Genomic DNA, 25,650 nt, shown 5'->3' with positions numbered 1-25,650 from the left:
CACTTTTTTTCCTTTTCAACCGACTACATATTCACTACACCACCTGGCCAAAACAAAGCCCAATTAGGCCGGCACACATTTACTCTAATTTGTTTTTAAATAACAGCATCTGTTGACACTGTGAAGTAAACATGACCATGACAACCCCGGGGGGAGGGTGTTATAAGCTGCTGCATACTGTACACTTGCAGTCATAACTTAGCAGAACATGACTTTAAATTGCTATCTGATTCCTTTCGAAGATCTGAAAAGTTACAGAACAAGAAATATTACTAGAAAATAATTCAATGTTATTAAAATACTACAATTCAGGAAACCAAACATTTTTTAAATGCCATTTAAACAATGGCACTATATTTTTCAGTTATAGAACAGTCTTGTAGCAAAACCTGTTCTTCCCCTATCAATGTAGTTAAGAGTTCATTTAGTAAAAAAAAAAAAAGCTTTTACTTTTTTTCATTTTGGCAAGTCAAAAACATGGTTGTGAGGTCAAATGGATTGGCTGCTGTGAATAATTTAAGTATGGGAAGAAGCAGGTTGTAGATCCTGATTAGGAGGATGGGCTCACTGATTGTCGCTGTTTGTATGGTACTTCAAAAGGTTTCTGCAAATGAACAAGTATTAGACAAAAGGTTGAAGTTCAATCAGTAAATGAAGGTAATCAAGGGAAAATGAATGTCAATTGTATAAAACAAGTACACCAATTAACTTAAACACTTTTAATGAGTACCGCATTTCTAGTTTGATTAATACCAGTGCCTTCCTGTGAGTTATCTGGATCTCCGTTTCTCTTTTCAGTTGGACGAGGAGTTTTCAAACAGCCAGGAGTCACAAGCTCAGCTGGTTCAGTGTAATGATAAAATAGCTGAACTCCAGGTAGAGCTGCTGGCCTTCCGGTCTCAGGTAAACGACCTCTATATCTTTTCAATGTCATTCTTTGATTTCAAATCCCCTTAAAACTACTGTAGAATTGCAATTAAACTTTCTTTTCTTACTTTCCATTATAAGATGTTCTTGTTATTTTGGGGTTTGTGGTGGGGGCGGTTGTGTTATCCACTGGAGCCTGCAGTTTGAGTTGACATGAGGGCTCTATGGGCTACTCGAAACTAAGTCTAATGAGAATACTGACCAGTCCTCTATGTTGGCCATTTCTGATTCTCTGATCTTTATCCCATAAGGGGAAATTGTTCTAAAAGCAATTTATTCTGACAACTCCCTTCAACCTCACTACTGGGCCTCGCTCCTACCCTCCAACACCCCAGAGAGTTGCTCCTACGCCCTGGCACTGCAAGATAACTCCACACTTTGAGAGGAGAGAATAACTTCCTTTTTATTTTCCTGATAATTTTTCAATTTGAGTGAGCAAACACAGAGTGAATACTAAAATAGTACCATGGTACAATATACGATTGGTACATCTAGCCAATGCGAACACACACACACACACACACACACACACACACACACACACACACACACACACACACACACACACACACACACACACACACACACAGTTTGTCTTGCTGTCTTTGTCTGTCTGTGTCATTGTCAGTCTAACGCTCACCAGGACACACACATACACTTGTGAATTCAGAAATGGAGTTCTTCCCTCTAGAGGTGGTGGCAGAGTAAGGGCCCAGGATGACCTTTAGTGTGCGTCTTTAATCTAAAAATGGTGCATGGATCAATAAGCCATTTGCTCTCTATGATACAATTTACGAAACTTTGTAGCCCCGGTTATAACATTACATTTTTTAGCTTTGAGAAGAAAAAACAAATCTTGGTGGGTAGGTTCTGGACAGAGTCTGGATCGTTTATGAGTGTTTGGCGTGTGCTGGATGCTTGAGAGAACACGCCTCTGTTATCCGTAGCACAGCGGTGTTAGCGAGGACTGCGGTGCACATCTGGCAGTGTTGTAGTTTCTAGTTAGTCTGCCTCATTTTTTTCTCTCGAGTTTCAATCCCTGTTTTTACCTTGCACTATGGATTCACCTTTTGAAGGTATTGATCTGGGGAAGGGTTTCTTGAGCACTGCTCCACACTGCAAGAAAATCCATGGTAACTAGCAAAAATATTTTGTAATAAAATAATATTTGCAGGAATCAATAAAAAAGAAGGTCTTTTTTTGAGGCAAGCAAATATAAACTGACCTTCTAACTAATAAAAAAGGAGATTCAAGCCTATTTAGCTTGGTAAATGCTGTGAAAACTGTGTTCAGTAAAGTTTAAGACACTGGACGTGATACTGCACCAAACCATCGTGTTGTATCGACATGTTATTAATGTATGTGAGATGTATTTATTATTTACCTGATTAGATAATGTATGTATCAAAAGAGAAAGATAAAACATGGTTCTTCACATATTACCAGTGCAACTGTAGTTTTGGAGTTTGTCAGTGGAGTTTACTGACATTTTCACCTACAGTGTATTATGATGTAGCCACACTGTTATTATATGTCACTTCAATATTCTAGCTTTGTTTGACTGAGTGGATTTGTGAAATAGGAAAAAAAAAGTCAGCCATTTATTTAAGTGCCTAGCTCCTGGGCAACTCATTAGAAATTCTTTTTTATTCTGGGCCTTTAATTGCCAATTAGTTGGATACAAGTGTATTTCCTCAAATTCAGGCTACCATTTGCTTTTGATGAAGTAATTGTTCAGAATTCAAAATCTCAGTGTCACCCCTTGAGTAAAATGAGCATTTATTTTATTATTTATGTTCCCACTTACATTCTTTCCCTCCAGTTTGGGGCTGTACCGGTGGGTCTGTCCTCCCCGCATGTCGGGCAATCGTCATCCTGCTCAGCCCAGTCTGGGGCTCCGTCGCCTGCTCCATCATCTGGGGCACCTCCTCCTCCTCCTCCTCCTCCCCCTCCGCCTCCTTTACCTGGATGTCCTGCACCACCTCCCCCACCTGGAGTGCCTCCTCCATTTGGTGCCCCCCCTCCGCCCCCTCTAGGGTTTGGGGCTGGTCTAGGCTCCCCCACTCACCATGCTTTGCCTTATGGCCTCAGGCCTAAGAAGGATTTCAAGCCCGAGACCTCCATGAAGCGCCTCAACTGGTCTAAGGTAACACTGCAGGGTGTCTTTAATATTTAACCACCCCTGTTTTTATACAATGCAGTTTGCTATACCACTAACTAAAGCCTCAAAGTCAAATCTTATTTTTAAATGTAATAATTGAGCAGAAGATTCGTGATGCTGCTTTGAGAATAGAAATCAAAAATAAGTGAAACAGAAATGTATAGTCTTTAAGAAAAAGGTAAAAAGCCGACAAAGATAGGATTAATGGATACTATAAAAGGAGACCCAAAGGAAATCTAAAGATATTAACGCATCGCAGATTATTCTAAGCAAATATTTTGATGCAAATCAACACTAAAAAAAAGTAAAGAAAAATAACTCTCAGATGTTTTGTTGAGCCTTAGGCTATTTCATTATATTGTACATTTAGGGCATGTGCTTTCTGACTGATAACCGGCAGTGTTGCTGAGATCTATTATGTGTGATCTTGGGTATAATGAGAGATATTACAGACTGCTGAATTATGCTTAACAAAAAGTTTGCAACAGGAAACTGAGAATTCAGGCCAGGTATTTATAGGGGCCCTCTTCTCTGCTCTTTGTTCCTTTGTTACTGATTTTCTTTGGCAGCACCTGAACAGTACAGATGTTTTTCTAAGAACTAAATAACAAGTTTCTACCTCGCTGCCAAGAAAGTGATAATTGAAAATAACAGATGATCAGATGCTGTTTTCAGAGCAGCCTCAGTGCTCCCTCTACAGATGTTGTTCTATGCAGTGCAATATTAGCTCACATCACCAGTGATATAAGTTTGGGATTTGATTAATAATTTAATATCAGATGTACAGGTGTTTGGCAAACTTAACCATATGCTTGCATTTTCAAAGTGACATGAAAAGGACCTGTTTTATGGCACAGCTGTAGGAGACCCCCACATATGTTGAGGTTTGGGACAATGCTGTTCAGAAACGTCTTCAGTAATAAGACTTCAAACTTTCAACTCTATTAAGAGCTCGGCAAGTTTTGGAGAGGAGTAACTATCATTTTATGATGAAAGACCTGTGACAAAACTGTGACTCAAACTTTAATACTGTCTTATCTTGACTATTGCCGAGCAGTAGGTAAGAGGTTGGCGACACTTAGGTACTAGTTTTTATTTTAACCACATTTTTTGTATTATTGAATTGTCAGGAGCTGGTCTGTGTGTGTGTATGGACTATATCTTTAACACACAATATCTGATTCAAATGATGTTTTTTCATTATACCCTACTTTTACTGCTGTAACCTGTATACTCTGAAAATACTTAACCAGCAAGTTACTGAATGATCTGAACGGTGTGGATGTTTGTTTTCAGATTCGTCCCCAGGAAATGTCAGAGAGCTGTTTCTGGGTGCGGGCTGATGAAAACCAATATGCAAAACCAGAGTTACTCGGCAGAGTTGCTCTCACTTTTAGTTCACAAAGAACAGGTCAGAGTCTTCATTTATTAAATGTCCCTCTGTCTGACTGGTGCTCTTGTATTTGAAGTCAATTTGGTTTTGTGTTTTAACTTATAATTGCAAAACATTTCTAAAGCAAAGAGCATTGAACTTTACTTTCACATACACTTTTTGAGGACGTTTCTCTCTTATTCCAACATAGACTTTTGTGTACTCTGCCTCTACTCATCACCTCTTTTTCTCTCTTCACTTTCTCTTCTGTATAACTGTCCCAACTGTCTGGGTCATAACTGCTAAATCTGCTTTAATTTGAAATGTGTTGCTTTGAAAGAAAATGGCAGGGTTTTTCATTTGAGCTGGAAGGTTAAAACAAGGAAAAACGATGTGAGGAGGAATGTGGAGTTGCGTGACAGATACAAGCACGTCTGTGAGTACTTGTAGCGACCCTCTAGAAAATAGTATTTCTTTAATATCCCTTTGAATGAATGGATCGTGAGAAATGCATTGCAGAAGTCATCACAGAAGTGTTGTCAGTGGTGTTGGTCCAATTTCCTCTGCTCTTTACAGTGTGTTAAGTGGAGTTCTTATCAAGCTACATTAACAAAACGCTTCATTCATTTGAAAGATGCCTTGGCCAGTAACATCCCTCACATGTTATTTACATTTTCCGGTCGGAGAGTTGAACAATATTAATAAAATGATCACTGCATGATCCAAACATCCAATCAAAACCACAAAACACGTTTGTCTCGTGGGCTTTTCAGATTAAAAACAAACAACAACAACATTGTAAACAATAGAATTACAGCAAAATCAAAAGACAAGATAGTGTGTAAAATACAAGTAGAAATAAAACAAAATAAAATAAGATACAACAAAAGACAATAACAATACATAAAACATTCAGTTAAGTACCATAAAATAAATACCATAAAATGCCAGTTCTAACTAAAGGCTTTGTTAAAAATGTAGGTCTTCAACGCACACTTAAAAGTTTGGACACTCTGTCTCACAAATCAATGTTATATTTTACTAGTATTTAAAACGATATGCTGAACAGTACAATTCATGAAGTCATCAATTCATTGAGTAATATAGAGGCCGTTAATCACATGAAATATGAACGTTCTATCCTATCTATGAATTTAGTCAGAAATAGCAAAGATATTTTTCAGCACTGACTTATAACTCAAACACGTCATGTTTTGACTTTTTCGCTGCTTCATACAATAGGAAAACCTGCAGAGTTTAAATGTTTCCATGACATATCAGTGTTTCCCAGTAATAACCTACAGTCTAGCTAGGCCCCGCTGTTTAACACATCTCAGCGGGTGGTGTCGGCATCTGTCCGGGATACAACTCAGCGAGTTAGAGACGGACGCTTTGTGCGGGAGGATCCTCTCCCTGGCGAGCATTTTTCACCAGTAGCGGTGCGCTGACAGTGAGCTTCACAGCAGCCCTCCCCCGGACTACGCCGCTTCCCTGGGGCCGTAGACATGGTGCCCGCTGCCCTCTCTCACTGCGTGGGAGGGGCGGCAGAATCCACTGTGTAACTATCAATGAGGTTACAATGTGCAAAGGGTCTGGGGCGAAGTCTGAGAACCGCCCGCCTGCTTTATCATCACCATTCATATCTATACAACCAATGAGTACAGAATTGAATTGTTGGCTGGAGCATAACATTTATTTATCTATTTACAGCTCCGGAAAAAATAAGAGACCACTCCTCGACCACATTTTTTAATCTTTATCTCTACATGTAAGGCAGCCATTCCAGTGTCTGTTGAATTCCAACACAGAGACAAATGGTCAGTATCTTATAGAACAAAATAGAGAAAAAATCATTTGACTCAAAGACATACCTATAAATAATAATGATAATGCTGAAGTGGCCTCTTAATTTTTCCGGGGCTGTATATCGCAGGAAGTCAGTTTTTGACACGATATCAAGCAATCCTGGTGGTAATACGTTTATGTGGAAAAGTGTTGAACAACAGTATTGACATAACAGCCAACTCTATCTGAAATGTGTGTCTCACATCTCAGGCCTGACGTCCCCCTTCTTAGCACTTTAAGTTGGCTCTCTTACATTTTAGCAGGCTATTTCCCCGGTGGTATTGCTGCATGATAAGACACCATACAGTTACATTCTCACACATTAGTATGTCTGGCAAGATGTAGAATATTCATGTACAAGGTTGTTGGAATGATTAAAGCTCCAGCAGGAGGTAGCATGAGACGTTATCAGTCTTGTCCTCTCCTGTGCGTGGTCTATTAGTCCCTTCTTTGATGATTTATTCACATGTCTTGTGTTTTCTTCCATGTCTTGTCACTGACTCGGCTTACTTATGCCAATTTGAATTATTCATCCAGGTGTTATCTACCTGTCACAACTCTATGCTGATTCTCTCAAGGCGCACAAGTCCTTCCCCACCCTTGTTTTTGTGTTGAATAATGGAGGCAATCTAAATGGCAAACAGGTAGACAGTAAGACAGTCAAGCAGGTGTTCTCCGGAGAGGACAAAGGAAGGATGTCCGCCTGCAGACAACGGTATTTCTCTGTAGGGATAATGACCTAGATCCTCCATTATGTTTGCACACAGCATTTTTGTTTTACAGTAAACATGAAACACATTATCATATAGAAAGAGGCACAGCGAAGCCCGGCTGTACTGCACAACGCCGGCCGCCTAGTTTTTTATTGGTCATGGGTAATGCATTTTAGATTTTGCACAGAAAAACATGAAACATTTGTTTAAATCCGACTTTTTCTCAAGGTTTGAATCCATCCACATAGTTTTGTTCCTCCCTGATCCCTCCCGTCCCAATGGAGGTTGTACAGCAGCACGACTGCTCACTTCAGCCTTTGAACCCGGTTGCTACTGTTGCTGTGTGTGGGAGAGAGTGCATGTATGCATACGTGCATTTGGACTTGTCATCTTATTAACTCAGCCATGTAGCATCATGTTTCATCTCACTTAAGAGCAGGAGCATCTGGAACAGCATTAAACATTAAAAAGGACACGGTATGACACAGGATTCACTCAGTTTTTCCTCTTAAATATTCATTTCTATCCCTTGAAACGTCTGTATTCTTCGGTGATGATTGCGCCTCATGCTTCTGTTTCATAACAGGATCCCCTTCTTCCAGTACAAAAAGGCTGAGTTTGGACAGTTCTTTTTAAATCACTGGTGCATTTTGTCAGGCCGTGTGTTAATTAAGTGTGTATAAAAATACAGTGTTTTCTGTTTATTTTTGTTATTCAAATGTTGAGACAAACCTGGAACTCCACATTTAATTAGAATTTATATTACTGCACTTGACAACACATTTATTTGTTATTGTCCATTTTGGCTCCTGTTTACCTATTCAGAATGAGATGTTGGTCTGGGCACTTCCCCTCCGTGAGCAAATTGCAATAAATGGTTGTTTTTACTTCGGGCAGCAGGTCAGAGTGAAATAAATTTAATTAGACCACCAAGCTGAATAATATGAATACATTTTGTGTGCTTGTCTCTCAAGTCTCTGCTGTTTATCTGTTTATTTTGATGCAAATGTCCTGTCTTAATCAACTTCAAAGGAACATTTCAATAAAGGACAACACACTGAGAGGCGGTTACTCTTTAATGTTCCTTAGGTCAGCTGTTTTTAGTCAAATAGACCAATTGCAGAGTTGCTTTAAGCTCAGGAGAAGCAGTAGCCCATTTTGAAAGGAGGAATAAATATGCAACCTAGAATGGACTTCATAATGTCGGCTTGTTGACGTTGAATCATCATGTAAACATTTGAACGGTTGTATTTCATTTGGGTTTTAACTGGGTAGAGGTTTTCTCTCATTCTCTTAGATTTTAAAATATAACACATCTCTTCCAATACCAGGTGTCTTTTCTTTGGCAAACTATTGTGCACGGTTGTTCTTAACTTGTATATTAATGATGTTTTACCCAAATATTTGAGGAGAAAAACAACTGATGGGCGAGATCAGTTCCTTTTTATTGACTTGGCTGAAACAACACTTAATAAGTAGGCCTGAAAAAAGGAGCACAGATCGACCGATTGTGTCCCTAAATTGCTTTTCAAGTTCATCCGACACTGTCAGCAAAATAATAGTTTACCTAAATTTCAGGTCATTTTTATTCAAGCTCTTTTCTTTATTTCTTTTATGTTGTTGTCTGTTTTTGGTCCATTTTTATTAGCATCACCTTGCTTGGTTTCACCTTTAAAGTAATTGCGTACCAGTAAAGTCCTTACAACGTATTTATCACCCTGACACAGTGTTGTCCTCTTTCAACTTCTACTAAATGGTTTCAATCCATCCTACCTCACAATTTTGTAACGCCAGGCATTCAACACTTAAGAGTTGATGAGCCTTTGTAATTTTTTATCAGGCTGAGGAAGCATTTCTTTTCAGCAGTTAAGGTCAACTCAATGTAGTCTACTAAAGCTATTTCCTCTATGCAGGAAAGCTCCTAGTAGTGGTACTAGTAGTCGTAGTTTATCTCTCTTGCCTCGTTTGCGTCTCTTTTATGGCCAAATATGATAACCTCAGAGATCACTACAACTCAACTCACTCCGCTGAATTGAGTTTGGATTCAATATTGTTTTTTTTTTAATCAGTCAGTTCCTGCGTTTCTCTACCTATTTACAATGAGGGGGCATTTATATCCAACTCACATTAAAGTAAGTGTTCAATAAAAACAATGTATTTCAGTTGACCTTCACCCATTGTGTGTGTGTGTGTGTGTGTGTGTGTGTGTGTGTGTGTGTGTGTGTGTGTGTGTGTGTGTGTGTGTGTGTGTGTGTGTGTGTGTGTGTGTGTGTGTGTGTGTGTGTGTGTGTGTGTGTGTGTGTGTGTGTGTGTGTGTGTGTGTGTGTGTGTGTGTGTGTGTGTGTGTGTGTGTGTGTGTGTGTGTGTGTGTGTGTGTGTGTGTGTGTGTGTGTGTCCGTTTTTAGTTAACTCCCTACTTTAACTTTTCGACGACGAATCGTCGCATATAGGTCCGGTGGGGTTTGTGTGTGTGTGTGTGTGTGTTAATTTGCTTTACTGTGAGTCTGTTTCTCTTGCAACATATGTGAAAATTTGCCAGCGCAAAAATAGACGTCTGAAATTGGTTTCGGAACTTTCCGATAAAAATTCGTAGGCCAGCCACTTCTGTTTTTAACGTTAACCCCCTACTTTAACTTTCTCGGAACGACGAAAATCGCTACGCTATCCAGGTCCGGAGACGAACAAAAAGCCTCTTGTATGAAAACATACAGAATCGCCATTTGAATTGGCGTCGTAAAACGCATTTATCGCGACCCCTCGCCATGGAACACGATGATGTCATAACTCCAACTGACATGCATCAGAAAGTCACCAACGCACATGATGGTATACACTGCTCCCTGAAATGCTCCATAAAACACTTGTCATTAGTCAATGGAAAATCGTCCGAACGCCACCAGACCTCAGATAATGGTTAAAGGTCCGCCCTTGAACAGCTCTGTTAATTATGGGGTGTCATTACATGCCGTTGCCATGGAAACCGCAATGCTCGCCATAAAACACGTTGTCATTGTAAGTAAATGGAAAATCGTACGAACGCCATCAGACCTCAGATAATGGTTAAAGGTCCGCCCTTGAACAGCTCTATGTTAATTATGAGATGTCATTACATGCCGTTGCCATGGGAATGCAATGCTTGCCATCAAACACGATGTCATCTTAACTCAATGGAAAATCGTCTAAACGGCACCAGACTGCTGATAATGGTTACTGGTCCGGCCCTGAACAGCTCAATGTTAATTATGGGATGTTACCATATGCCGTTGCCATGGAAAGTCAATGCTCGCCATAAAACACGTTGTCATCATAAGTCAATGGAAAATCAACCAAATCGCATCAGACTGCAGATAATGGTTACTGGCCACACGCTGACCAGCTCTATGTTAATTATGGGATGTCATCGTATGCCCTTGCCATGGCAACACGTTTTTCTCTTAACTCCAGTTAACATGCTCCAAATGACCTAAAACGTAACATGTTTGATATTGATGCAGCCCTGAACACATCTAGGAGTATTATGGGATGTCATCATATGCCGTTGCCATGGCGACAGATCATGTTTGTGTTAATGCTGTAACTCCCATGAATGTCGTCCGATCGGCCTGAAACTTCCCGCCTTTTCTAACGAGTGACTCTGGAAAACACCTGCGCGATACATGTCGACGTTGTGACAACATCCTGCCAGCGTCTCAGACCCGCTCATCGCTGCTTGCAGCTTTAATTATAGTTTTTTTTTTATCATGTTGGTATTATTGTTTTTCTTATTATTGTTGTTAGTTTTTAGCTTTCTTTCTGTCTTGGTGATGCTGCAACACTTTAATTTCCCCTGGGGATCAAAATGGCTAAGTTTATATTTACACCAATAGGTAAAGTCACATACAGTTCTTAACCAGGTGTTTTTTGTTGCTATTTACATAAAGGTCAAGCAACCATATTCCCTCAATAACACATTCTCACAAAGGTGAGTGGTTTAGTACTTGCTGCAGGACAGATGGGATTATATATCAAGTCTAATTGTGAACTGCCGGGCTGAATCAATGCTGCTGGTCAGATAGGATTGTATGTTACAGCAGGAAAACAGTGTTGATTTCCTATTTCCTCACTCATTAAACAGAAAGGCACTCTTCCCGTGTTGTCAATTATGACATCCATCCTGTCTTCAACTAAATGGGCTGTCTGCGTGTGCGAGCTCGCTCAAGTGCTCTTTTCGATAATACCTACGTGCATGAACACACACTTACACATTTAGGCTTATGAAGACTTTATTTATTCATTTTTGCCAGGAAAAACCTCCCCAAAAAAGACATGATTGTTTGCTACTACTATTGGCCATATGTAGTTTCTCTTCTATGTTACTAATCTCAATATTTTTGAGCTCTTAAAGGTAATTTTGGCAGAAATCCATTCATTATAGAGATTATAATCTTTCTTTATATTTTTTGACAATACCTAATTTAATCAATACAAGGTATTAATAGTAATAATAATAATAATAATTAAAAAAGTGAATAAAATACATTTTATTTCTATAGCACACGTTTTAAAAACCACGTCATCTCAAAGTGCTTTACAATGCTATGAGAAAAAAATGAAATGAAGTTATCTAAGAAACATATTATTTATATATATATATATATATATATATATCAAAAACATAGGGAGCTGAGTTTCAAAAACAGTAAAGAAAAAAGTTAAGAGCATAAGAAGTTAAAATACAAAATAAAGGACAGTCAGTGAAATGCGGTGAGGAACAGGTGGGTCTGGAGGGTTTTCTTAAAAATGATTAGGATAAATTAGTATTAGGACACTACAGGGTGCAAGAGCCATCAACAGGGGGACAGTTGAAGTTGAGTCTGGACAGGATAGACTGCCAGAATATTTGGGGCAGAAATCCATGTCCCCACCGTAGGAATTCAAATTATTTAAGTGATCCCCTGACCTTCATTTTAATGAAAATATCCCAACAAAAAATGACCTTGATGCCCAAACAATAGATGTAAGTAAAATAATATTTTTCTCCTCTATACAATATGTAGTGATGAGTTGTTTTTACACTTGAAGCCAAGATAGGCACTCCCATCATGCCGTTCTTTTGTATCACTTTCTGCTTCCCCCTTTCTGTCTGCTCTCTCTTATAACACAGCTGCTGTTCTGCGAGAGTTGATGCATGCAAGTGGACAGCTTGCTTTGTGAAAGATGAAACATCTGGAGAATAGTGTCTTTCTCCGCTTGCATTCACAAAATAATAGAACTTTTTAAAGCTCGAGAAATAGGAGACTGGAGTGAGTCTGTGTGTAGAAAAGGGAATGTCAGAAACTCATCAAGTCCCTCACCACTTCTCATTCTTACCTTTTTTGAGGTGAGCCATTTCAGGCATGTTGAAGGTGCAGTTTGAAGATTTATTTTTCTCTCAGGAGGCAGCCAGACATTTTGAATTCCAGAGGGAAAGAAAGTATGTTTGAAAGAGCCACTAGTTCTGCCGTTGACGCTGCTGCCCCTTGTTGTGCTCCTCAAACTATGCTCTTGGAAAGCCACTCACTGATGCAGAAGGGGTGCACACCCTCATACTTGAATATATACAGCATCAAGTCTCCCTCAGCTCAGAAAAAAAACTGCATGTCTTTCTTTTTTGAGCTATTTTGTTGTACCACGGACTGTGCACACAGGACGGCTTTAAGTCTGTGTAAACATGTCCACAACAGTGTTTATGGGACATTGTCATCACAGTTTATATTCTAAATTCTGTATGAAGCTTTCACACGTATAGTCAATGAATAATCATCTCCATCACTGCTGATATGATTGTTTGCACTGGTGTGAAATAATTCCTATCGTGTTGGAGATTATATGTTCATATTTATGAGTGAGCAGGATTTTGTTGCAGCTGGAGAAAGTGGTTTGAACAAATATGGACATTGATTTGTGTGTGATCTGAATGTGTTTTAACAACATTTCAGCCACTGTTTGAATCAACTGCAGAAGGAAGTGCTCACACATCTGCGAGAAGGCTTAGTAAAAGTTCTACTTTGGCCTTTGAGCAGTGATCACATGGTGCAAAAAAAAAAGGAGGTGCTATGACAGAAGTCATTTAGCTTTCAGGTTGAGTATAAAGTCAAGGGTTAACTAAAGTTAATCATGAAATCCACGAGTGAGGGTTGTTTCATTATGATTAATAATCAGATTATAAATTAAGCATGGCTAATGATGCTTCAATGTCTGCCTTTGAACTCTTAAGCTTTAATGTGTTCCCTTGACATCCGAGGGCTTTAATTGCAGTCTTTGTGTGAACTGTCTCTGTGTATAGTGAGGCTGGAGAGGAGTCCTTCTTCTTAGCGCTTCATCAAGGAACTTCAGAAGAGAGAGACCTGAGCTGCAGCACTATTGTAACAAATTGTCTCCCGACCCGTGCAGAGAGGAACAGAACTTAACTTCAGAAATCTGCATTTTTATGATGTCTCAACTTTCATGAATGGACATGTACCAATAGGGAGTTGTGGTCTGTTTTATGGAAGTATTTTCTTTGAAAAATGCATGAGGTCTAGGGCAGCGATATTTATTTTGGTAGAAAATATTCAAGAAAAGAAAGTCACTTAGGAGTAAAATATTTTTGTGTATCACAAACACAACGCAACATATACAGTTACTGAACTCCAACCTTTATATCTTATCCCATACATCCCAAGTGAATGCATACAGAGATTTCCTTGCTGCAATCACTGCTTTGATTGGGATCAAATCCCTTTTATACATATATTCAAAAGTGACAGACAGGATCTGGGCATGTCAAGTTTGTTAATGCAATGTAGTGCAACAAATCTGCACAATATTATCTTATTTTTAAGAGAGAGAACAATGGCTTTGACCCATTATGTCTGATGTGGGACATTCATCTTTACTAAAATGCAATTGGTGACTCAAATCACTCACCAGTGTTAGGACATTAAGACTCACACGTCTGGAGATTGTGTAATTCTCTGTGTCTGTTAGAATCTCAGCTCTGGTTCCACTCCTGACACGTCCTTTATTGTGAATAATTCCATAACAATGCTATTCTTTTGTTTGTTAATGCATATAAAATGTTTCTTTACGAACCAAACATCACTTTGAATTCAGTGTGATGCTTTGTGTTGTCTCTGCTGACAATAAACTGTCTGAAATAATGCTTTCTTCAAAAAGTGCTAACCAGCTTTTTCTTCTTCCTTCTCTGTTTTTCCTCCCTTTCTGATCTTGCTTCTAAATTCTGTCCTTGCAACTTCTGCTTGGCTGCATGATCTGCCTTCATGTTTTCTACGGAACAGAAACCAAAGGTTAGTATTTCTTTTTTGCCTTGAGTTTCTTTTGTTTTCTCACAGTACCAGTTTTAGCTTTTTACACACTAAGTCCAGATTTAAATTCAAATGGCAGAAACAGGAAATACTCCACATTTTAGGAAAATTAATTAATTTAAATATGTGTGTTAAAACTACTCTGTGGCCTCAGTCTGACCGAGCTGGACTATCATGCTAAAGAACAGCTCAAATGTATTTAATGATACAGTTTTTGTTGTTGTGCTCCACTGCTTGCACTGTTTCCAACCAACAGCCCCATTCATTTAGCTCTGTGCCTGAAAATCCCAGTTTCGTTGTGTGGCAAATAGATTGCAGTAGGTCAAAGCTGGTCAAATTTCTTTCACATCTAACCTAACTGTGTGTTCTGTCCTCCAAAGTTGGACTACACAACTTTTAAAATGAACCTTCTTTTCATTCAAGCTCTTGACAAACTTGTTTACACGCGATTTTGTAAAATGTATATGATTCCTTAAACTGATGAGGTATGATTTCTCAATGATCCAAATATATTTTTGACTCAAAGACAATGGAACCGGAAGTCGTAAAATGCTAACTTACTTCCGGGTTTTAGGACTCGTTCCTGCGACACTCTATTTTGTATTAACAATAATAAATACATCTTCCATCTTCATGTGGTTGACCACAATCTTTAAACGAGACCATAAAGAAAAGGATCAGTACTCAAATGTAAAAGAAGACAAAGTTGTTGGGCATTGTTTAAAAATAGTCCTATCATTTTGAATCACATTTCATTGTTATGCACACACAGCTCACCAGCCTCATGTGTTCCCTCTCTTGCTATGGCTTTATTCCATTATTAAGAGTAATTTGCAAAATCATAAAAATGATTACATATTTAAAACCCATAGAGTATTAATCACTGACATTTTAAAAAGGCAATGTAGAGAAACCAAAGACATTACTTATCTTTACTCAGCCGTCCTTTAACTGGAAAAGAAAAAGGGGGAAGACGCAAATGCAGTGAGTGGACGCCCCGCAGGTAGTTGACAGCTCTCAGAACTTTCAGCAGTTGCTGTGATTTTATGTATGGCCTCCGGAGAAGCTCTTTGAGATCATCGGTGTCAATAGATGGAGATAAGACATGTGTAGCAGGGCTTTCCTGTGGGTGTTTGCAGGAAGAGAAGATCAAATCACAAATAGTTTTAGAGACACTGGCAGCTGGGAATTGAGGGATATGTGAAACCTGTCTCTCACGGTCTTTGTGTTTGTATTCTATTTTACCAGCAGTGAGGTTACTTTCTTAAACTTAAACATAAGTGGCTACCAGTGAATAAAAACCAACATAGTGGCACCTCTCAACCATTATGCCTCTCTTTGTTCAGTTTTTGTTCTGGAGTATAAAACTAAATACAAGTGCACCTCTCCTTGACAACTGAAATGGGATGGAGCCGATTAATGGGGCTGCATACGTTTTTCTAAATAAGCTATGGCAGGCTTTGGGTACATATACAGTTCATGTTAGGATAGATGTTAAGGCGGTTCTGTTGAATTGATGGGACTATGCTTTTGTTAGGTTGCAATTTCCTTTCAAACAAATATACAATTTAAGGCATACAGCCCTGGAAAAAAAATGACAGACTACTCCAAATGTTTTTAAATCCTTATCTCTACATGTATGGCAGCCATTCCAGTGTTTGTTGAATTACAACACAGAGAAAAATTGTCAGTAGTTTATAGAATACAATATAATACAGTACAATCCTATTTATTTCCCAGCACAGTAGTATTTTTTCTATATGTTGAGAGGAATGCAGTTGTCAAAGTTACGTTTTACTAAACATATGTATTTCCCCCATATTGGCATTCATGGTCAAGTAGGGGTTTCCTAATTGACATCTGGGAAAAAAAAGCTATTCCTTTGTATCTTTTTTTGTTTGTTAAGAGAGGGCAGAGACAGTCATTGCCATAGTGCTGTGAAAATGAGCAACAACATGAAGAGAGCTGCCCTTTTCCCAGGGCTTCTTTTCAGCTAATAAATAACATCCAATTAAACGAAACTCTCAAAGATCACAAAATCAGTTTGCCATTTCTCTCCAGGATACAGGCATCTGCTAATAACCTACCTCTACTCCAAAGTCACAGCACTGCAAGATGGGGGACAGGAAGATGTAAAAAAATGAAAGGTTGTTGGCAAATACAAGGCATGCAGGCAGGTAAAATACCTATAATAAAAAAAAAATGTCTTACAAAATCCAAAAGAAATAAGTGTATGACATACATTTGTTTGATGAGGACGCCCTTAGTTTACATTTTTCAGCTGTGTGGAACACAGCAGAGTAACATCGAACAATTGCTCAATTGTTTATGCAAATCCCTAATTTTGCATTCATTGGTTAGTAGTGTTTTCCCCGCAGCATTGGTATTTCTTTCTTGGTGTTCATTTATGTTTTTTTAAATATAGTATTTAGAGTTTGATGACTAATTAATAATTTAACAGTCATTTTGAAATACGATATAAGGGCGTGAGGATTCAAAGCTTGAACAAGATGCTTCACATGCGTGTCTCTTGTCGCAGCATTAGGGCTGTGTTCAGTGGTTGTCAGGCTCTCCATGTTGAAGTAAAAACCACGGTCTGATAGCTGATAGCTTGCCTTACAGGTCTCCTATTATGCTATATTTGAACAATATATTGTAGGCAATATCTATACAAAACTTGTCTGGGAAGTGTTTTGCTCAAAATAACAAACAGATTGTAGCTATGCCTCATACCCCTCTATGTCAGCCTTGTTCCTGAAGTGCTGATTCTGTGACTGTAGCTTTACATTTGAGCTGACCTGAAGCTGACCACGCCCCTTTGCAGCGTCATGCAGCTATCTCTCCTCTGAGAAATGTTTCTACCGGGAGAAGATACTCAGCTAAACGCTGCCGTGATTAAACCCCATATTATGTTCAAAACCACATCAAGCATTATTTCTGAAACATTTCTCAGTGTTTACCAATAGAACAGTGACATTATATTTATTATATATACAACAACTCTAAGTCCCTCCTGCAGACATCCTGCTGAATACACAGACACACAGAGGTGCTGCGGAGGGGATTCAGCTCACGACTGCTATATTCCGGACGATAGGTTGAGACATGTCACGTGGGCGGGACGTTGCCAGGAGTTCAATGGAAAGCCAGCTCATATTTCACTTATGACGTCATAACCTAAGCAAATCTGGATCAGCTTGTTTATACCCCCGTCTTTAGAGATGTAGGTGAGAAGGAAAAGAGAGAGGGTTGTATTTTCTGACACTTTGTGAGTCTCCTTACACACCGGGGACACACATTTATGTATGAAAGACATAAAAAAGTGTATTTTGCGTGATAGGGGACCTTTAACTTGTCAAACTCAAACTGATGTGACGTATGGTCCAGCGCTGTCTCAGTTCCAGGGTGTCAAAAATAAACGTTTTATCACATTCCTCCGCATATCAAAAGACAAGGCACCCTTTAGCATCTGTATTAGAGACTTCGGGAAGAATGGACCCCTCAAGCAAAAACTGGATTTTTACTCGTGAAACCAAGATGCAACATGTAGTTATCTCAAGTTACATAACTTATTTAAACATAAAGCACAATCTTTCCTCGAGTATTTTCATTTGAGTTTCAAACTTTTAAAATGAGTTCATGATTTTCACATTCAAACACGTGCTTTTACTCTCAGTCTTCACATCAATAACTCAGATTATCTCTACATTTTAGCCACTTAACATATCCATATAGTGACGGTAAATGGGTCTCTAAAAGGTGGGTGTATTTCTAAGAAAAGCAACTGCTTTTGTGGTCTGCTGTGTGGAGAACTTGGTGGGCTTTTTGAATACAATGAGACGAAAGCAGCTAAGGATGTCGGTGGGCGCCATCATGGAGGAATCACAAAGAGATCAAGGACTAGAGGAGGTGGGGATGACAGGATTTAAAAACAACAGGGTAGTAGGAAGTTTTAAAGCTGAATGAGGCTAAAAAAAGTCAGTATGTCATATTTACATAACTTACAGTCAAAGTTGTTCTACATTCTCAGTGTTGCTTTAAGTTGTCTTGAGCTCACAACTTAAATTTCCCAATTATCATAATCATCTCAGCAGCATACAAATGCAATGTAGAAGTGTGTCCAGTTTTTCACTGTTGTGTTCACTGAGGGTGGGATATTAACTGCTAAAATGACTCATAGTTATATCATCGAACCAACACTCTAAGTATCTGAGGATAGCAGCATGATGTCCATTTGGTGCGGTTGTGTAGTTAGTACTGGAATACGTCTGTTCACATCAAATGAACTCTCTACCCCGTGTGTCTCACTTACAATCCGTCTTTTCCTCTCTTCTCCTTTCTCCTAGTATCTTTATGCTTTTGCTTTGACATTTTGAATAACACCATTAGTTCTGTAATGACTTTTTATGTAGCTGCAGACATTTTGGGCCATTATGAAAGATCTCATCAAATGCATAATCATTAAAGGCTCTTTGCGGTGTTGTTGTTGAAAGGAAAGGTCTACTCACGTAGTACACACAGTGAACGGATGGGTGTTTTTTTTCTCCTCTTTTTTTTTTTTTACAATAACCTGCCTTGTATTCAGGTTTGGGGTTATGGTTACAGACAAACGCACAAACCCAGCCCACATACACAAACACACACTGATTGTCCTCACAGCCCTCTTTTTTTTTTTAAACCTGTTTTTCAGCTTTCCTTTTTCTCCTCCATTGTTTTCTCAGTTTTTCTACTGCCTCCGTTTCTCAAGCATCAGCACCTCAATTTATTACCAATTTGTGTTTTTATGTTCTCATATCACCAAAGTAATGGGCTGGCTCGTTAAAAACATATTTGCTTTCGCGACTTTATTTTTCCGCTGTGATTTTTCATCCACACATGTAGGTTTGTGTACGTAGGGGTGGGGGAAGTGTTGGAAGGGATGGGCGCAGATATGTTTGCCACGATACACGGAGAAACACTGAAAATGGCAAATGACTTCAGAGACGAATGATTTGGGCTGCCATCAATCCATTGAATGACTTGGGAAATGTTAGGGTGGGCTTAACAACTGTTCAGATGGAACTGCTGTTGTCACATCGTGAAATGAAATGGAGATAATAATGCCTCATACCTGATATGACAGAGTAGTCAGAAAATGCTCATTTTGGCACACACACTCATGCTCACACATTTTGAGGCCAGGGGTAGGTCTACACGAGGCCTTTAGAGGGCACTACTCCACTGAGAATTGCAGCGGTATAATGCACCCCCACAGGCCACTACATGCTGATTAACAGAATCTCCTAATCAATTATGAATCTTTTGATTCAGCGTCAACAATTTACGTCTCGATTTATGAATTTCTTTTTAAATGTGTGTACTTCCGTGTTTCCCTGTAGGGGATGTTGGTTTCTTTGTGAAGAGCAATCAAGTGCTATATTGTAGACGGTGATGTTCACGCAGGAGCAATTTAATGCTTTCAGATTTAGAAAGGATCTTGGTACAGCGGGGAAAGAGAAGGAGAGGAGAGGAGAGAAAAAGCTTAATGAAGTCTGTTAATTTGCTGCTATCAGAATGAAAGTCTCAGACTAATTATGGCCCTGGGTCATCTAGTCTGGATCACAGGGAGAGGTGGCCCTGCATGGTTCACTTTGATTAGCTCACTCACAACACAGCTCCGCACTTCATTACTCTGATCTCCCTCCGTCTCACTGGCTCCCGCACCTTCCGGACGGGTGGGGGCAAGGGTTTGTCCATGTACAAACACACAAGCTGTCATCTCAGTGCTAGTCAGGATGGTGGAGTGCGCATTGATAAGGCAGAGAAGGGAAAAGGTGAGGGCAGGTGTGCAGAGTCCGTGTATCTGCTGGATGTCTCCTGTGCTTCCTATGAGGCTGACTGAAGTCCAGGACAGAGCTGCATCAGAACCATACAGTGAGTCAACATCCAAGCTGAGCTGCTGCTCTGACTGTTCGTCTCCCCTCTGTTGACAGATGTGTCGGAATGGTGGATTTGTTCACTTGCTGCAGACAACCCCCCTCCTGCGCATCAGATGTCTCATAGTGGATTTTGCTAGAGGCAATGGTGTGTGTGTGTGTATAATATACATGTGTGTCTGGTGTTTGCACACAGAGTTGCGAGCCCCCCATATTATCCCTGCTACAGAAACTCCCCTAATAGCAGTGATTTAAACTTTACCTGCATGGCTGCCCTGATTGGCTATTGGAAACAACACAGTGATTTAATTACCCTTTGAGACTGCTGCCCTCTCAACTCTCCCGTCGCTGTGTGTGCGTGTGTCTGCCTTCTCAGGAGGAGACGATGGTATCACTACAACATGCCATAAATAATGAAGTCCCATCAAGAGGATAGCTAGTAAAGAGTGATATCTCCCTAGGAAGTACGCCAGTTGGACAAATATTGGATTCAACGACAGGCCTTATAAACAGACTCACTATACTGTCCTTTTCTTGCCTCTCACTGCTGTCAGTCCCTCACTTCACTTGATAACTTCTTAGATTTTAGTATTAGTTATCGAGTGATCGCTTTTTTTATTAGACTTAAGTGTTGGGATTCTGCGTGTGTGTGTGTGGAAAAAAAAGAAGGGAGTTCCAGTAATGCATTTTCACTGATTAGAAATCCATCCTGATAAGATGGAGTGCTGGTATGAGTGTACTGGGCCGGGGAGATGGAGGAGTAGATTTTGGCGTGTGTGTGAAGGGTGGGGGGGTGGATTTGAGGTGTTACTTGCTTGTCTCTTAGGCCTGCCTGTCATGTACAGCATCAGTCATGCTCTTTCACAGCTGTTTTATTTCATCCACCATTCCCTTTAGTGCTTTGACAGCACAATTCACTGATACTGCCTTTTGGGAAGTGCTGCTTTTTGGGAAGAATGTGTGTGTGGAATTTTTAAACGTCATATTTTTGTCAAGAGCCTTTATACTTTGGCAGAGATGGGATCAAAACCGTATAATTATTACAAGTGTGAGGCATAGATAACTCTTAAAATTCTAGCTTTGTGTCCCTGTCTGACCCCTGCAGCTAAACGTTTTTCTCAAGGACGGAATACAAATGTCCTTTCTATTATTCCCGAGATCATTCAAGAAAAGACATGAACGAGAATGTCTTTTTTTGTTTGTCTGAATAATTCAAAATACATTTTCCCCTAAAGGATACTACACGTTGGTAACAGAAAATTGAGATCCTCCTTCACTCTCTATTTATCTTTACTCCTACTTTTTACACAGTCTTGCCATCAAATTGACATTTATCACAGACCTCCATTAAGAGGCCTTAACTTAAAAGTGCTCAGATGGCAGCTAGCTAGCACCGTGTGTCCTGGCAGAACAGAGCGGGTCTTTCAACTCAGTCGGCTGCCTCAGTGTTGGTGTCTCTCTGTAATGCTCTCTCCTGTCTTGTGATGGAGTCCTGCCTCCCCTCGCGGCGGTATCTGATCCTTTCGTTTGTAACCTATCTTTTTATTCTGCGTCGCCTTGTCTTAACAGATACAACTTTGTAGTTTTTTTTCCAAACAAATCTGTTTGCCATTAGAGAATAAAATATCCATTGCAGTTTTACCATACCTCTGCCACGTCCCTTACCTCTCTTCGTCTTTAATCCGACCTGTGATGAGGCGCAGACACCCCACTGCTCGGCACGCATAAGTGTATCCTTATCTTTCACACTTCCTGGGTCTTCCGCAATCTGATAACTACAACCGTCGCCTCTCCCTCTGATTGATTAACCAGTGACCTCTGACCCCCTGCGGGACATTTTAATTGGCTGATGTATAATAAGCAGGCTTCTCTGTAGAAGAGCTGTTTTAAGGCAAGAGAGATGGGGGGGTGATGTTGGAAGGGGGCAATCTAATTAGCTGATTTAACTGATAATACCAGGGGCCGCTTGGTGTGTGTGTGTGTGTGTGTGTGTGTGTGTGTGTGTGTGTGTGTGTGTGTGTGTGTGTGTGTGTGTGTGTGTGTGTGTGTGTGTGTGTGTGTGTGTGTGTGTGTGTGTGTGTGTGTGTGTGTGTGTGTGTGTGTGTGTGTGTGTGTGTGTGTGTGTGTGTGTGTGTGTGTGTGTGTGTGTGTGTGTGTGTGTGTGTGTGTGTGTGTGTGTGTGTGTGTGTGTGTGTGTGTGTGTGTGTGTGTGTGTGTGTGAGAGAGATATTCTGTTATCACTATCGTACGATTGAGATGGATGCAGCCCTCACAGTATACGTGAGACTGATTCATAGATTATAAGTCCCGGTCAAGTATGTTTATATGCACTGAAACAGGGTAGTTAACCCTTGTATTATGTTGAAAAAAAATTACATTGATTATGTTGCGGGTCATTTTGACCCATACTGTGTAAATGAACTCAAAACAGTCAAGAAAACAGGTTAAACCAATAACAACTTTATTTTAGATTACATAAACATTTAGAAAAGTGACATACAATACATTTTTAATTCCAACACTATATTTAAGAACTATTTAGTCTAATCCTCTTGTCCTCCTCCCGGGTCAAAATGATAATTCTTCCCTCCTTCTTTCCTCCTGCCATGCTCTCTCCTTCCTTCTTCTCATCCTGTTTTCCTTCTCTCTGTTCATCCTCCTCTATTCCCTTCTTTTCTCCCTTCCTTCCTTCATTCTTTCCTCCTTCCTTCCTTCTTCTCTTCCTTCCTTCCTTTCTCCCTTCTTTCCTTCCTACCTTTTTTCCTTCCTCCCTTCCTCCTTCCTTGACCAAAGAAAGCACAAGGGCTACGTTTTCCCCTCTTCATGAACACCTTTCTTTTTAACTTTGACTTCAACTTTAACTTCATCCCAGCGAACTTCAACTTTTCAATGTTCTCCGGACAGAATGTTACTGTGTGCTTTCTGCAGATGTAATTCTTGCATTTCACACAAGAGGTACTTGTTTTACTGTCCTCTCGGGAGGGACAGACCTGGCATCTTTTCCTTTTCTTTCCACCTGTGTCCACTGGATGTTGGTTGGGTGAGGTTGGGTTGGGTGAGGCTGCAGGTTGGTCGGGTGACCTGAGCTTGACCTTTTCAATGACAGCTGCAGCTGCTGGGGATCGAGCTGGCCTGGCTCGTGTCTGGATCTTGGGAGTGATAAGTGCTTTGCCGAGTTCTTCCAGGAAAAGCCGACGTCTGTACAATTTGCCGGCATTCCATTTCTGGTTGATTGCAGTCCACAGGACATAGGCATTGTAAGCAGACACATCCACAATGTTGTAGAAAATCACCAAAGGCCAACGGGCTGTCTTGCGCTGGCAGCTGTATGTTGCTGTGACTTTGTCCAGATTGTCAACTCCTCCTTTAGTGGAGTTATAATCCAGGATCATTTGTGGCTTCATGTCTTCTCTTGTGCTCAGAGATGCATCTGTGTGCATTGTACTCATTACAAGAACATTCTTGTTTCTCTTTGGGCAGTATGAAACAACTGTTGCTTTCTCAGTGAAAGCAAATATTGAGGAATGCAGAGGTCTGCCCTGCATCTTCAGAATTTCAGTGGGAAGTTCTGGCTTATTTCTTCTGACTGTTCCCAACATGGTCAGCTTTCTCTTCTGAAGTTCATCTCCAAGGCGGTAGGATGTAAAGAAGTTGTCACATGTGATGTTATGACCTTGCAGCCCTTCACTCATTTCCAGCACCACACGCATCCCCTGATTCTTCTCAGATGTTCCTCCAGGTAGCTTTCCAGTGTATACTTGCATATTCCATGCATAGCTGGATTTTGCATCACAGGCTGCCCATATTTTGATGCCATACTTGGCGGGCTTGTTGGGCATGTACTGTCGGAAAGGACAGCGCCCCCTGAATGGAACAAGGTGCTCATCTACAGTAACATGGGGACCAGGATTGTACAACAAAGTAAAATTTCAACCCATTTATCCCACACATCTCTGATCGCAGCTAGTTTGTCTCTTTCACGTCGACCAGCTCTGGTGTCGCGGTTGTCAAAGCGGATCACACGAGATATCATGTGGAATGTCTCCAGAGACATTGTTGCACGAAAGATTGGCCTTCCATTCTCTTCATTCCATAGACTTGCAGTTGCTTCTCCCTTTGACCTGTACACTCCAGCTAATAACAGAACTCCAATGTAAGCATGCAAGTCAGTCTGATCCAGTGGCTTCCATTTCTCTTGAAACACACGTCTCCCCTCCAAGTTGGTCATTTCCAGTATAATCCTCTCTATTGGTGAGGATATGAAGAGCTGAAATGCTGATTGAATCTCATCAACTCGTGTGACAGCAAATCTTGTAGGACCGGGAGTCATTTTGATCACATTGGAAGATGACAGTCTGCCTCGGCTTGGGTGTGGTGATGTTGACCATTTTATATTACCGTCCTTAGATGCCCATGTCCCCTCTGTGGATGATGATTGCTGCATTCCTTGGTTTTCATCTGTTGGAGGAACAACGGCAGACTCGTCCTCTGAATCCTCCTCATCGTAGGAAAATTGACAATCTGGATCAGCAATAACATTGTCCTCTGTCTCTGAAAGATCCTCTGGTTCTGAAATATCTTCCTCTACATCACTATCCCAGTTCAAAATCTGTGATAAAGCCTCCTCAGCTGCCGTCCTTCTGGAGCTCATTTTTGGTGAGTTTGTCAAAGAGATGACATGAGAACAGTGACAAGGACAAGTGTGAGAAAGTTCCCTCTCTTCACACACCTGGCTCTGGGTCTCAGAGGCAATCAAAATACAAACAATTGTACATCAAAGTAAAAAGTACATCAAAGAGACATGTTTATTTTGGATCTGAACAGCTATTTACCCACATTAAAGGGTCTGGGTCAAAATGACCCGCAACATCATCTTTGTATACAAACTCTGCACAGACATTCCACTACACATCAAAGTGTCCAGATTTTACACACCAGTTCATGACCCTAGATGATGAAAAGTCACCAAATTTCATCAAGAAAAAGAAAGGATAACCAGTACTTTGGTCAACACAAAAACTGAAATGGGTCAAATTGACCCTTAACATAATACAAGGGTTAATGCTCTGCTACTGGGTGTTTCTTGTGTGTGTGAGAGCGATCCAGTGTGTGTTGGCGTAATAAATGAGATTCTGTGAAGCTATAAGTTACGATGAGTGGATCAATACAACGTCTTAATGCAGTAAGATTGAGGCTTTCGAAGGCCAGATCCTTTTTTATTGCATTCTAATACCCAATAACATCATATTGAAGATTACATTCCCGTTAGAATAAATACTCCACTTATTTATGCTGGTTTTTAAGGTAAATATTGGCATCTTTACATTTTTATTGATGTTCTTCATGCCATATAATTTACCATGACTTCCCTTTTTATTTAATGCTGGGCTCT

The 25,650-nt window shown here is 40.1% G+C and overlaps 1 protein-coding gene and 1 pseudogene across 3 annotated transcripts in view; one reads left to right on the top strand and one right to left on the bottom strand.

Annotated features, from left to right (window-relative positions):
* Positions 1-25,650, top strand: part of LOC134863359 (protein diaphanous homolog 3-like) — a 151,234-nt gene that overhangs the window by 41,135 nt on the left and 84,449 nt on the right. For all 3 annotated transcript variants that reach the window (XM_063881843.1, XM_063881844.1, XM_063881842.1), the window contains 3 exons: positions 799-903; positions 2,750-3,073; positions 4,385-4,499. In XM_063881843.1, the coding sequence (XP_063737913.1) occupies positions 799-903; positions 2,750-3,073; positions 4,385-4,499 (544 nt within the window). The remainder of the gene's footprint in view (positions 1-798; positions 904-2,749; positions 3,074-4,384; positions 4,500-25,650) is intronic.
* LOC134862646 (piggyBac transposable element-derived protein 4-like) lies at positions 19,928-25,316 on the bottom strand (annotated as a pseudogene).

Source organism: Eleginops maclovinus, chromosome 4, assembly GCF_036324505.1.
Source record: "Eleginops maclovinus isolate JMC-PN-2008 ecotype Puerto Natales chromosome 4, JC_Emac_rtc_rv5, whole genome shotgun sequence".
NCBI classification, from domain to species: domain Eukaryota; kingdom Metazoa; phylum Chordata; class Actinopteri; order Perciformes; family Eleginopidae; genus Eleginops; species Eleginops maclovinus.
Note: the sequence above shows the minus strand (reverse complement) of the source record. Positions and strands in the feature narration are given on the sequence as shown.